Source organism: Polypterus senegalus, chromosome 10, assembly GCF_016835505.1.
Source record: "Polypterus senegalus isolate Bchr_013 chromosome 10, ASM1683550v1, whole genome shotgun sequence".
Lineage (NCBI taxonomy): Eukaryota > Metazoa > Chordata > Cladistia > Polypteriformes > Polypteridae > Polypterus > Polypterus senegalus.
In genome coordinates this window covers 20,461,287-20,476,639 of record NC_053163.1, presented here as the reverse complement: position 1 = coordinate 20,476,639, position 15,353 = coordinate 20,461,287, and the positions used below count along the sequence as shown (strand labels likewise).

General features: G+C 41.4%; 1 protein-coding gene across 1 annotated transcript in view; it reads right to left on the bottom strand.

The window, feature by feature from the left end:
- LOC120538128 (zinc finger protein 585A-like) overlaps positions 1–15,353 on the bottom strand; it is a 38,591-nt gene that overhangs the window by 6,844 nt on the left and 16,394 nt on the right. The window contains exon 2 of the mRNA XM_039767562.1: positions 12,987–14,557. Within this exon, the coding sequence (XP_039623496.1) occupies positions 12,987–14,557 (1,571 nt within the window). The remainder of the gene's footprint in view (positions 1–12,986; positions 14,558–15,353) is intronic.

Sequence of the window (15,353 nt, the reverse complement as noted above, 5' to 3'; positions counted from 1 at the left end):
ATTTATGTGTTGAGTAGGATATCTGTCTATCCTGCCAACTACACTATAATTAATATCTATCAATCTATCTTATTAACTACACTATAATTAATATCTATCTATTGTGCCAACTATACTAAAATTACTATCTATCTATCACGCCTTGAGCATGGGAAAGGAGCTATATAAATAAAACGTATTATTATTATCTATCCTGCCAGCTATACTAAAATTACTATCTATCTATTGTGCCAACTTTACTAAAATGATTATCCACCTTGCCAACTATACTAAAATGACTATCTATTGTGCCAACTATACTAAAATTACTATCTATCTATCTATCTATCTATCTATCTATCTATCACGCCTTGAGCATGGAAAAGGAGCTATATAAATAAAACATATTATTATTATCTATCCTGCCAGCTATACTAAAATGACTATCTACAGTATCTATTGTGTCAACTACACTAAAATAACTATCTGTCTATCCTGCCATCTATACTTAAATTACGATCTATCACGCCTTGAGCATGGGAAAGGAGCTATATAAATAAAATGTATTATTATCTGTTCTGCCAACTATACTAAAATTACGATCTATCTATCTATTGTGCCAACTTTACTAAAATGATTATCCACCTTGCCAACTATACTAAAATGACCATCTATTGTGCCAACTATACTAAAATTACTATCTATCTGTCCTGCCAGCTATACTAAAATTACTATCTAGCTATCTATCTATCGCGCCATGAGCATGGGAAAGGAGCTATATAAATAAAATGTATTATTATTATTATCTATCCTGCCAACTATACTAAAATTAAACTATATTTAAATTACTATCTGTCTGTCCTGCCAGCTATACTTAAATTACTATCTGCCATGCCAACTATACAAAAATGTATATCTATCAATCTAGCCAACTATACTAAAATTACTATCTAATCCTGCCAGCTATAATAAAATTACTGTCTACCTTGCCAACTATCTATATACAAATTACTATCTATCTATCTTACCAACTATACTAAAGTTAAAGTCTATCTATCTATTGATCAATCCACAGGTAAGGTTCAATATCGGTCATTGGCTACGTTTTCCTATAATGCGCCTTGTCATTGTATTTACTGTAGCCTACAAAGGCGCTATATCTATTAAAATGCGCTCTTTTGTCCTTTTCTCATTGGCTCCCAAACTTGGTTATGTCCGGTACGTCGCAGCATCAAGAGGGTGTTTTGCTTCAAAGGCCCCTGCGAGTTATTCCGTTAATTTCAGGCGACTCCTTCAATGTACAAATGCACGTTTTCAGGTCACTCGCTTGTCACGAGCCAAGGTACCAAAATCTGATAAAAGCAAACGGACATTTGGCTGAGAGGGGAGAGGGTGGGATTCATTGTTGTTTTAACTGTTCAAAGAGATCAGCAGTTCATTTACAAACGCGTTCGTTTTTCCCTTTTCGTCCTTCTTCTTCCCTGTCGCGTCTGGTGAAGGCGGCGCTCGGTCCTGATTCTGCTAGTGAGACGTGTCACCTGTAAAACGTTTATTTATTTATTTTTCTTTTCTTACCTCACGAAAGTCACTTTAGCACTGGAGGTCCGCTCCGCTCCCTCGAGCCCAGAAGGTTACCGATGCGCCGCCAGCCCGGGGTCCCCCGTTCGTTACTGGCGGCCAGCGCTTTCACAAAGAGCCTCGTCTCGGTAGCGGAGCGCTCGGCTGAGTCTCTCGCTGTCGGAAGTCCTCCGGATCGGCTCACACCGGTAGCTTTTCAGACTGCGGCTTCGGACTGGCTACCGTTATTTTCCTTCCCAAGATTCTAAACACAAAATCTAATAAACCCATAATGAAATAAGTCCAGTGGAGCCGCTCGCTTGATTTGACAGTCGTATCGTTTATGCTAGGGGCGCATAGCTTTTAAACAAACCTTCAATCAAAAATGTCATTTTCTCCCCCAAAATGCGAGTCTGACAATCGGTGCGAGTCGGCTTCTCAGGTCGATCGATAAGGGGAGGCTAGCAGTTCTTGAAAAGAGCGGAGAGTCGCACGCCGAGCACCTCGTCCAGTTCATCTTCGTCTTCCAGTTGCACACCCCGAAACCTGTGAATGCCATCTATAGCTCTGGAGTAGGTAATGCAGTACTTTACAAAAGTGAACCAAATGATCCTTAACTGATTCGGAACCGCAGAGGATAAAGTGCCCCAAAACTGTCACTGTCACTACAGCCTTATGCGACGGCGCGTCTTCTACCGCTACCGCTTACTGTTTATCGCAATCCGCCTTATCAGTCAGTCAGTCCTCCCCTCAGGAGCAAACGGCTGGCATCAAGAAGGTTCATTAAATGGCTAGACGAGTTTTTATCCAGATGGAGGCTCAGGCAGAGTATTTCTAACAATTAACAATGGCCACTGAATCTGCTGTCGTCATATTATTTTGGCCTGAAATGAATGAATGCAAATGAGTGTGTGTGTGTGAGAGAGAGAGAGGGCCCCTGTGATAGACTGGCACCCTGCGCATCACTGGATGTGGCAGGACAGCATGAAAGTGCCATGGAACAGACTGACACCAAATGGCATCTGCCTTGTGCTCAGCGAAGCTGGTTCAAAAAACCAAAGAAAGGATGAGCGGGGTTACAAATTGCTGAGTATTGTTTTCTTAAGTTAAAAAAAAGACAGAAAAGGCTAATCTCTTTTCACTGGCAGTTTTGAGCTCTTTTCCTGTTATTTGTACACTCTTTTCTAAAACAATGCATATACTGCTGCCTGTCACTTCATTCAGAAACAATGGTTTATACCTGCCGATAAAGTAGGCATTCTAGTATTCAACAAGATCCCTCTGCCAACTGTTTACTGAACTGTCTTTCAAAGAGGTTTATTATTCTATTTATCCTATCTGTTCCTTCAGCTTTTGGGTTATGTGTTTGTTGTTTGTCCAACAGGGTGGCACAGTGGCGCGGTGGGTAGTGCTGCTGCCTCGCAGTTAGGAGACCTGGGTTCGCTTCCTGGGTCCTCCCTGCATGGAGTTTGCATGTTCTCCTCGTTTTGTAGCCCATTGCTCTCTCTACACTTGAGCTCTCCCTGCCTTCTATCTGTCTGTCTATCTATCCTGCCAACTATACTAAAATTAAATTCTATCTATTTATAGTACCTTTTCTATCTATCCATCCATCTATAATATAGCACCTTATAATACCTATACATCTGCCTATGATGTAGTGCCTTATAATATCTGTCCTAATATAGTGCATGATCTATCTTATCCTGCCTACTATACTAAAATATATTTATCTATCTATCCTGCCAACTATACTAAAATTAAAGTCTATTTATAGGACCTTTTCTATTTATCTATCCATCCATGATATAGCACCTTATAATATCTATACATCTGCCAATGAAACTAAACTAAAGTCTCTCTATCAATTTTATCCTGCCCACTATACTAAAATCTGTTTATCTATCCTGCCAACAATACTAAAATTAAAGTCTATTATAGCACCTTTTCTATCCATCCATTTACGATACAACACCTTATAATATCCATATATCTGCCTTTGACATAGTGCCTTATAATATCTATCCTAATATAGTGCCTTTTCTATTTATTGAAGCCCACCTACTGTAATAAAATTATTATCTATCTATTATATGGTGCCTTTCACGTCTATCTATCTGCCTATATCTGATATAGCATCTTATAATATCTCCATCTATGTCCATAAGTCAATAGAACAAGGTCAATTATACTTACAGTCCTGGCCGGAGCCACCATTAAGACAAATTAGACATTCACCAAGGGTGGAGATCATGGAGGTGCAACCAAGGTGAGCGACCGGAGAGTCGGTTGGCGCACTAATAAGCTTGGCTTAGGGCACAAAGTAACCGAGCACTGGCACTGCATACAGTACCAGTGAAATGACTCGACACATCCAGACATTTTCATGTTTTTGATTGAAATTGATACCTTTTTAAATAAAGATAACATTTTATTGATTTAAAAATAACAGCCAAGAAAAATTGCATCACAGGTGACTGTGTAGAAAACTGATGTAATTTGTTTTTGAAATTCTTAATAGAGTAAAAAAAAAGTGCGGGAACATTTTGAACATCCCTTGTATAACGTGTAAAAAACACAAAGGATGGTAAATAAAGGGCGTCTAAAAGTCCTGAATGCGGACCACCGGACACCTTGTGCACTTTACATAGTAATTCTGTGGCTTTACTTCCTCATCCACAGCCTCCAGGAACTCCTCCTAATTCTGAAAGGCCTCCACATAAGAAACTCGAGGGGTTCTTGAATGGACTTTGTTCCTGCATCGATAGCCTCAGTACTGCAAGTTCTTAGCATGACCCGCATCATAATGTGAATCATAGGTTGTCATATTTTTGGAACTAAGACCTGAAAATGTTGAGGGTGGGGTGGGATGGATTACAAGGCAGTGTAAAGTAAATTGTGAAGGTGTGGCACAGCACCACAGATAGCCAAACAGAGAAGAGAGCAGATTAGTGGAATTGAAGGAGATCAGGCGGGTTGATCCAAAGAAGACCCGGCCGGAGGTGCTGGGAGATGATATGAAAACAATGGCTCTTGCTTCCAAACGATATCCACGGCAGTCAAATAAAAAGATCCAGAGAGGTGGGGACAGCCAGATAAGCTTGTTAAATGTGGGAAAAATGGCTGTTAAACTGGAGATGAGGAGGTCAGTTTCTCATGATGACTCAATGGTTAGTGCTGCTGGCTCGAGAAATTGGAGTTCACTTCCCAGGATGCTCAGCATCTGACTTGTAGGTTAGGGTCAGATTTGACACATGTATGGGGAAAGAGTACCTCAGGATGGGTTGCTGTCTCTTTGAGACCACCTTATTTTGGAATTAATGAAACAAGCAAACGTGAAAAAAAAAAAGGCTTTGACTCCAAAAAATAAACTGAAGTCTTCATGCTGTTAATCTTTTAATATTTTAATGGGTACCATATGAAAAATACATGTTTACTTAAAAATGATATATATAAGTAGATACATCTGAATTAAATACAGTAATAGTCTGGAATTTGCTCCACGTGTAATCCTAATGAAAACGCTCACTTATTCAAAGAGTATCTTGTCACCATCGCTTGGTTCACTCCTCATTTTGGGCTGGTTAATCGTGAACCGCACTGAAGGACATTACAGTGATCCCCTGCCTATCGCTGAAGTTACGTTCAGCATCAGCGATAGGTGAAAATCTGCGATACAGAAAGACCATATAAATAAACATTTTTTTTATAGTTTAAGCTTTAAAATACCCCTCCCACACGCATTAAACACCGGTAAACTTGTAATGGCGAGCGACATCCACATAACACTTTCCTTCCCGAAGCATCTTCTCCTGAATAGTCAAGGTGTCCCTTTGGCACTTAGGCTCACTACTATACTATACTATACTATATTATATATATATATATATATATATATATATATATATATATATATATATATATATATATATATATATATATATATTATATTATATATATATATATATATATATATATATATATATATATATATATATATATATATATATATATATATATATATATATATATATATATATATATATATATATACATACATATATACACATATATATACATATACACACACTATACTTATCCTGCCTACTATACTAAAGTCTATCAATTTTATCCTGCCCACTATACTAAAATCTATTTATCTATCCTGCCAACTATACTAAAATTAAAGTCTATCTATTATAGCACCTTTTCTATCTATCCATCCATTTATGATACAGCATCTTATGACATCCATATATCTGCCTTTGACATAGGGCCCTAATAATATCTATCCTAATATAGTGCCTTTTCTATTTATCTAAGCCTGCCTAATATAGTAAAATTAATATCTACAGTATCTATTATATGGTGCCTTTCAAGTCTGTCTATCTGACTATATCTGATATGGCATCTATTCAAGTAGTCAACCTTGTGAATTCCCTCTTGGGATTAATAAAAGGGATTAATAAAGTATCTATCTATCTATCTATCTAAAGTATCAATCTATCTATATACTACCAGAAGGCTTAGAAGATGCAGGACACCTGGGAGCCATCGTAGAGCTTAAAAGAAAGTGAAAAGTTCACAAAACGTTTGCTCACAACAATCGGACCACAAGCAGGGTACGCGATACGCAGAGAACTGAGATGCGTCGGGGAGCCACGTTCGCTGTCCTTGTGAGATTACACCACGTTAGCAGCAGGCAATCGGGGCCCAAGAGAATGAAAATCCCACTCTGATTGGTCGAGTCTCCTCTTTCAGCCGATAACGGTCCTTGTAAGAAATCATCTGGGTACTGTAACGTGAAACTCTTTTTCTACCGTAGTGTACAGTGTACGTATATTTAATGATTTGCTGTACTGTATTGCTTAAATGTTCATTACTTTATATACATAGACTTTTTACTGCATTTTAGTCAATATTTACAGTTATGTTATAGTTATTAAAAATTATAATACATATTGTTCTAACAAACTCTTTTGTCTAGCACGCGTAGTGACAAATAAAAGTGTATGTACATTTCATTATGAATTGCGACTCTGTCTACGTGTTCCTGTACGTAGCAGTACATTTTATGATTTACTAGTGTATTGTTTAAATGTTACGTACAAGTTAGTTATTACAAATTATAATATTGTTCTAACCAACTTTTGTCTAGCACACGTAGTGACTGCTGAAAACCGCATGCTTTGTTATGAATTGGGTGCAAAGTACACTACAGGTAGGATGCACTTATTGAACTTTTCCACGAGATAGCAGGGGATCACTGTACATAAAGTATTTAACAAGCCTATAATAGGCATACAGCAGAAGAGGACGAGGCTCACAAAGGTCTGGTGACCCGTCCTTGCCTAACCCTTCATCGACAAACATGTCCTCCAGAAGACTCGAGACCACCGTGCTGCGATGCCTGTGTCTGAAAAGCAACACCTTGTTGGTAGTAAAAAACAAAAGACAGAGTAGTAACACAGGCCCAAAGCGTTTTGTAATATGCCACATTTTTCCTGTTTTCATGGTGGTCACCTTTAGCACACAACATGCTTTTCAAAAGTGTTTTGAACATAATGAGGAGTTCATTCAGTCCAGAGATTAAAAGTCACTTTATGGCCTATCAGTGGTCCAAAAGAGAATGTGACAAATGATTCACTCAGAACGACAAGTCTGTTAGTAGTAATTGTGTAGCTCAGACCCATCAGGTAATTGACGCAAAATATTGTCTGATCGCCCCCCAATCTGAAGAGTGGTCCATAAGGGAATTCACTGAGATGAAGGACTCCATTAGCAGTGAGCAATATGAGGCCGGCTTTTAGCTCTGTAGCCCAGACACATTAGGCAAGCTGCAGAAAATGTTGGCCGAACATCTCCAAATCTGAAAGGTGGTCCACTGAAATGGAGAACCCTTCAGCATTGAGTGAGCAATATGAGGCCCACCTTCCAATTGTGTAGCCCAGACCCATCGGCTGATCACTCCCTCACTCAAGTCTGAAGGGTGGCCCATAAGGAAAATTAAACAAATGGTCCACTTAGATGGACAACTCCATTTGTAGCAAGCAGTATGATGTCTGCTTTTAGCTGTGTAGCCCAGACAGCTAAAAGCACAGAAGGTTGTCAGGTTACCCCATGTCTGAAGGGTGGTCCAAAAGGGTAATCGACAAATGGTCCACTGAAACGGAGGACCCCTTCTGCAGTGGGCAATAGGAGGTCTACTAGTTGTGTAGCCCAGAAACATCAGGCAAATCATACAGAATACTGTCCAATCACCCCCAAGTTTAAAAGGTGGTCCATAAGGGAAACGGGCATATGTTCCACTGAAATGGAGAAGTCTTATTTGTGGTAAACAATATGATGAATAGTTGTGTAGCCCAGACACATCAGGAAAGTTACGCAGAAGGTTGTCCAATCAAGTGAAAGTCTGACAGGTGGTCCCAAAATGAATTTGATGAATGGTCCACTAAAATAGGGACACCCTTCATCAGGGAGTAATATGAGGTCTACTAGTTATGTAGCCCAGACACATCAGGCAAGCAGCAGAGAATGGAGGCTGACCACCCCAAGTGTGAAGGGTGGTCCATAAGGGAATTCAACAAATGGTCTGCTGAGATGGAAAACTCCATTTGTGGAGAGCGATATGAGGTTTGTTTTAATTGCATCAGAAAAGTTGCACTGAAGTTCCCTGAAGAAGGCAGGATGAAAAAAATTTTGGTGGAATTCCGCAGGAAGGAACACATTCAGAAAATGATGCGCAAAAGAGATCTATAAAATACAGCAGCACTCCATAAAGTGTGTGGACTAACACAGTGCTGAAATTAGTGCGATGTGAGGTAAAACAACTGTTACGTTTCATTTGAACGTCAAACGTAAAACTGAATGCCCGCATGATGCCATCTCTTTTGAAATGTGTCCATTGTAAACAGATTCTAAAGATCTCAGTTCTTTTATGCCATTCCATTGTTTTTCACTTGGTCACTTCTATAACCAATTACTCTAAACAAGAAAATGGCCGATACCTTCTAACTTCTGCATTATTAAAATAGCGTGAGAGGTGATTCGCATCCGTCATGCTGGAAGTGGAGCTGCTTGTTTTACGCCATCCCTATTGGGCCTGGAAGCACAAACCTGAAGATTTGTAATCTAGAAGAGACAACCTGTGGCAGGCATGGCTGGAACGTTGTACAGGGTGATTCTAATGGGCAGGTCCTCCTGAGTAATGTTGTATTAGGCTGGAGTTATACTTCACGTGACGCGACGCATGCAGCGGACGCTCCTGCTACGCAAGCGTTATAGTGTTTATACTTGCGCGCATACTTTACGTAAATCTGGAGGAATCCACCAGGTGGCAGTGCAAGACATTATCACGGTGAGAACATGTTCGGCTTCTCTGTGTTGTGAATTAGTGATGGGAAGTTCGGATCATTTTACCAACTCGGACCTTTGAGTCTAGTTCAGCAAAATGAACAAATCATTTTTCGAGTCATTTCGTTCAATTCTCTTTCCGGCTCAGACTGAGTTGGTTAAGCTTATGGGGCTGTCACGTGATGAACGAACGACTCAAACCCGAAGACTCGAGAGATGAACTAATCAATTCTGTTTCCGGCTCAGACTGAGTTGGTCAAGCTTATGGGGCTGCCACGTGATGAACGAACGACTCGAAAAACCCGAAGACTCGAAACAGGTGAATCAATTCCAATACAGAAACTATAGGAAGTTGCGCAAATGCGCATGCGCGACTGAACAAATCACTCCCACGAGACGAGTCGTTCTTCCCGAGTCACATTAATCGAACGAATCGTTCAAGAACGACCCATCACTACTGTGAATTGCCTAGAACACTCATTAAATTCTGATGACACCTTGCCGCAATATCTCTAAAAATTATGTTTATTGATTAAATCCATCAATCCAGGGATGTGCCCATTCCAGCAAGCATTGGGCACGAGTGAGAAACAATCCCTGGACGAGGCCTCAGCTCATCGCAAGGTGAATACAAGCACTCGCATACACTAGCGTCATTTTAGCGGCACCAAATCTGCATATCTTTGGAAGGAAACCGGAGCACAGTGTGGAATACAAGCAGAAAATACCAGCAACATAACTCCCTGCGAGACAGCAGTGCTACCATGACACCCCCATATGTGTAATTATTAACAGTATTCATTATTTAAACGAAATTATATGTAAAATGTAACATACACACTTTAATGCATTTCATCATGAAAGTGATATCAAGTACAAATCTAAAGATTCTAAATGTGTAGAGAGTTGGAATATCATACATGTCATGTGTTCTGTGTGGTGACCTATTGCTGCTTGTATTAGGCCGGAGTTATACTTCACGTGACGCGACGCATGCTGCAGCGGACGCTCCTGCTACGCAAGCGTTATAGTGTTTATACTTGCGCGCATACTTTACGTAAATCTGGAGGAATCCACCAGGTGGCAGTGCGAGACATTATCACGGTGAGAACATGTTCGGCTTCTCTGTGTTGTGAATTAGTGATGGGAAGTTCGGATCATTTTACCAACTCGGACCTTTGAGTCTTGTTCAGCAAAATGAACGAATCATTTTTCGAGTCATTTTGTTCAATTCTCTTTCCGGCTCAGACTGCATAGGTTAAGCTTATGGGGCTGTCACATGATGTACGAACGACTCAAACGCGAAGACTCGAGAGATGAACTAATCAATTCTGTTTCCGGCTCAGACTGAGTTGGTTAAGCTTATGGGGCTGTCACATGATGAACGAACGACTTGAAAAACCCAAAGACTCGAAACAGGTGAATCAATTCCAATACAGAAACTATAGGAAGTTGCGCAAATGCGCATGCGCGACTGAACAAATCACTCCCACGAGACGAGTCGTTCTTCACCGAGTCACATTAAGGATTCGTTCAAAATGAACGAATCGTTCAAGAACGACCCATCACTATAGTGAATTGCCTAGAACACTCATTAAATTCTGATGACACCTTACCGCAATATCTCTAAAAATTATGTTTACTGATTAAATCCATCAATCCAGGGATGTGCCCATTCCAGCAAGCATAAACAATCCCTGGACGAGGCCTCAGCTCATCGCACGGTGAATACAAGCACTCGCATACACTAGCGTCATTTTAGCGGCACCAAATCTGCATATCTTTGGAAGGAAACCGGAGCACAGTGTGGAATACAAGCAGGAAATACCAGCAACATAACTCCCTGCGAGACAGCAGTGCTACTATGACACCCCCATGTGTGTAATTATTAACAGTATTCATTATTTAAACGAAATTATATGTAAAATGTAACATACACACTTTAATGCATTTCATCATGAAAGTGATATCAAGTACAAATCTAAAGATTCTAAATGTGTAGAGAGTTAGAATATCATACATGCCATGTGTTTTGTGTGGTGACCTATTGCTGCTTGCCACTGCTGTCAGGTCCAAGAAGCTCGTAGAGATTAAAAACTGGGATGATGTTTACGATGGTCTGCATTAATGATAAAGTAAACTACGAGGTTAAAGTGGACATTTCGAGATTAAAGCCAAAATTTCCACTTTAATCACAAAATACACATTTTCACCGTGTCTTTTATTTTTTTCTCACTGGCTCAAAAACATCGCTATACATTACGTTGCTGTTGTTAAGTTGCAAAAAAAAAAAAAAGACGGCACAAAAGATGGTATGTGAGACTTTTATAATGTATCCTGTCATTACGATCGGGAATATGCGACGCTTGAATATAAAAGCACCACGAATGCATCTGTATGTCTGCATTTTGCTTCACCACATCGAAGCAATCATCCCGTAGGATCTGCACAGAGGCTTTCTGTCACATGTAGATAGATAGTCACGTTCCGACTTTTAGCACACTGCGCCCCCCATCTTTTTGCTGGTACTGTAACTCGCACACACGTCGAGCTCATTTCTGAGAACCTGCTCCGTGTATGCGTTCTGAGCGTTAAGTATAAATCGCCCCTTATTGTCTTAATAATGAAGAAATTCAAGTGAAATGAAGAGCTCAGTATTCGTGGATAAATGTATAAACGAATGGGGCACAGCGCTCTTCTGTTGAGACTGCTGGCGGGCAGCAGAATGTCGTCGTCTTTCTGGCGGAGTGGCACCTACAGAGAGCTCCTTTGTACAACACATAGTTAATGCTTTGGCAGTTCCCCCTCTAAATGCAGTACAGGGAAGGATGGCGTACACGACTGAGAGGGTGTGTCTTGTGCGGACGTATAGGTGTACCAGTTCCATCAAGCAGTCTCAGATAGCGTTCAGGAAGGAGTATGGCGTTAGGGAAATACTGCTGAAACATCTTAATCAATGGCGGCACGGTGGCGCAGTGGGTAGCGCTGCTGCCTCGCAGTTAGGAGACCCAGGTTCGCTTCCCGGGTCCTCCCTGCGTGGAGTTTGCACGTTCTCCCCGTGCCTGCCATGGTTGTCCGCCATGCTCTGGAGTATTGCTTGGTGTGTGGGTGTGAATGTGCGCTCTGTGGTGATGTGGCGCCCTACCCGGGGTTTGTTTCCTGCCTTGCGCCCTGTGTTGGCTGGGATTGGCTCCCGTGACCCTGTAGTTAGATAATGGATGGACATCTTATCCCATTTATGCCTAAGGAGTTTGTGCATGAAATTCACATATGTTGCGTAGAAAAATATAAGGAACAAGAATTTGAGGAGAAAAAAAAATTATTACATTCCAATTGGAACACTAGGCAAATCCACTTCTTACATGATACATAATGTATAAAATTACCTGACTGTCATTCCAATAATGGAACACCAGGCATAAATGGGTTAATCAGAACTTGGCATGGAGATTGGACACTACAGGATCAGTGTTGGCCTACCGAAAACATCACAACACGTTGTGGATGACGTGTGCAGTTGTCTCCAGGTATGCACTGTATTTATTTTGTTTTAATTGCTTCATTATTACGTAAGTAACACATCATAAAAACTCGGGCCCCCGCCAATTAGGATCTAACTGTACAATACAAATATCAGATTTCATTCTTTCATATACACTGGGGGGTTCAAGAAGTTTTGTTCTGTGAAGTTACACATCTCCTCCAGACACAGACACAGTAGGGTGTGTAGTTTGTGGTCCTACTTTACTGAATGTCCTACATTTTCTGTCGAGCAGTTGATTATACGATTGAGTTTCTCCCTTTGTCACAAGGCCACTCGTTGTCATTGTGGACTAAATCTACACCAAAGCTATTAAGATCTGGAGATTCAACTCAGTATCTCCCACCATCATCTTCGTCCTTACAGAAATTAGTGGGAATAAATTTTCCTGAACGTTGTACAGTATGTAAGATCAAACCAGCATTCACCTTGCATTCTCCCAAAAGTGTGGTTTGCCACCATGAAGTTTAGAACAATATGGACGTGGACGCATTACTCTAGTAGTCAGGACGTTCCATCATTGCGAATGATGGCTGAGAGAGGCCAGAAAAATCTAGCGAATCATACAGTTTCGGTTTCTAGCATGTGTCCTCTGGTGGGATTCAAGATGGCTGAACTGGGTGAAGCTCCGCCCACATTCCTGGCAGCTGTACCTCTTCTCGCCGGTGTGAATCCTCTGGTGTTTAATAAGGTTGGCTAACTGACTGAAGGGCTTGCCGCAGTCGGCACAACTGTACGGCTTCTCTCCCGTGTGAATTCTCTGATGTACTTTTAGGTTTCTTAGCACAGCAAATGTCTTCCCACATTCTGGACAACTGTAGGGCCTCTCGCCCGTGTGAATCCTTTGGTGAGTCCTTAGGTTGCTTAACATCGTGAAAGACTTGTTGCACTTGCTGCAGCTGTACGGTTTCTCTCCCGTGTGGATTCTATGATGTGTTTGGAGGTGAACTAACTGAGTGAATGATTTTCCACATTCACCACACCGGTAGGGTCTCTCGCCGGTGTGAGTCCTCTGGTGTGTTTTCAAGTTGGTGGACTGGCTGAAAGTCTTCCCACACTCGGTGCACATGTGGGGCTTCTTGTGCTTGTACGCGGCGCGTTTCAGTCTCTTCCTGCATTTTGCACAGTCCGAGTGACGGTTAAGGGAGTCGAACAAATTTAAATGGCCTTCCGCACTACTGTACTGGTTGTTCTGGTGTTCTTGAAGGTGATCCGATATCCAAAAAGTCCGCCCACAGTCACTGCAACTGTTTGCATTTTCCCGAGCGTGGACCGTCATATGTTTCTTCAGGGAGGCCGACTGATTGTATCTTTTGCCGCATTCGTTACAAGTATAGGGTTTCTCCCCCGTGTGAATTCGCTGGTGCGTTTTAAGGTTGCAGATGTTGCTGAAGCTCTTCCCACATGTGCCACAGCTGTACGGCTTTTCCCCGGTGTGAGTCATCTGGTGTGATTTAAGGTGGACTAACTGACTGTAGTTCTTTCCACACAACACACAGCTGTATGGCCTCTCCCCCGTGTGGATCCTCTGGTGCGTTTTAAGGTTGGTTAACTGGCTGAAGACCTTGCCACATTCACCACATCGGTACGGTTTCTCACCGGAATGGATTCTCTGGTGTACCTTAAGGTGGGCTAACTGATTAAAAGTCTTCCCACACTCCTGACAAACAAATGGTCTGTTATGCTTGGGAATAGGTCTCTTCTGTTTAAAACTTTGCTTCCCCCTCTTGATCACTTTTCCAGCAGATTCATTCTGCAGCCTAGTTTTCGGCTGACTTAGCTCTACCAATTCTTCATTGTGATGTACTAATGAAATCTCTTCATTGTCATGCTCAAAAGCAGAGGCCTCTGCTTTAATAATCGAATGAAGATCCAAGTCAGCCACTTCCACTTTTAAGCAGTCAGACCCCTGATCCGTGAATTCCTCCTTAACTTGAACAGGCTGTAAGTTCATGTTACACTCTGACAGGGGATTAATGTTCAGTTTCGGATGAGCCTCTTCCACGTTCCTCGAATGCTCCACAAAAATCTCACCTTCACTGTCCTCATTGACATGCTCTGGAGTGTTGCGAGAGACTTCCCAGTTCTCCGGGGTGAAACTCCCATAGTCTCTGCAGGATGCTTCCCCTGAAACAAAAAGTGCACCTCATTAGCTTTACAAAAACTGAAAGACATTCATTAAAGCACAAATATTATTACGGTCATTTAGAGGAATTCTCCACCTTGTATCCGTCATGGCGGACGGCCATGGTACTTGCCTGGCTGGGACACCTGTGAACTGGAAGGACTGAGGGAGAGAATACCATTTTTACTCGTTTACGACGCGCACCCTAATTTTTACAAAGTGAAAATTGTAAAAAAAATTTTTGCCCCGTGTAAGATGCGCATTGTAATTGTATAGGAAGCGGGTGAGGTTGGAGTAAGACACTGAGGTGAATAACTGTAATGGAGAATAATTATGTTTCGTTTAGTTCCTTCCGCACATGATACAGTATATTGTATTGGAGTACTAACTGTAAGCAGTACCCCCTACTGCAGAACGTTCAGTGTTTGCCACACCATGTTGCGAAAGGTGGGAATGACAAATTAGCCCTGTGAAACGAGAAAAGAAAGAACCGTATATAGACAATTGGTAAAGGACTATAACGGCAAGTGGAAAATTATTGTGCTCATCAGACTATTCCAGTTTAATCATCATCTTTCGATTCGCTGCTGGATTCGGATTCACCACCGCTACTGACGTCATCGTCGTTGTTGCTTTCCCATACGGCGTTGTCTTCGCTTCCATCGATGCTGTTGGATGTGCTGCACGTTTTGAAGCTTTTCACAACCAAATCCTCTGGGATAAGCTTCCAAAATCACTTTTAGTTATGTCTCCCGTTGTGAAGGAGCATAAACGCTTGGTACTGTTCATGCTGAATGA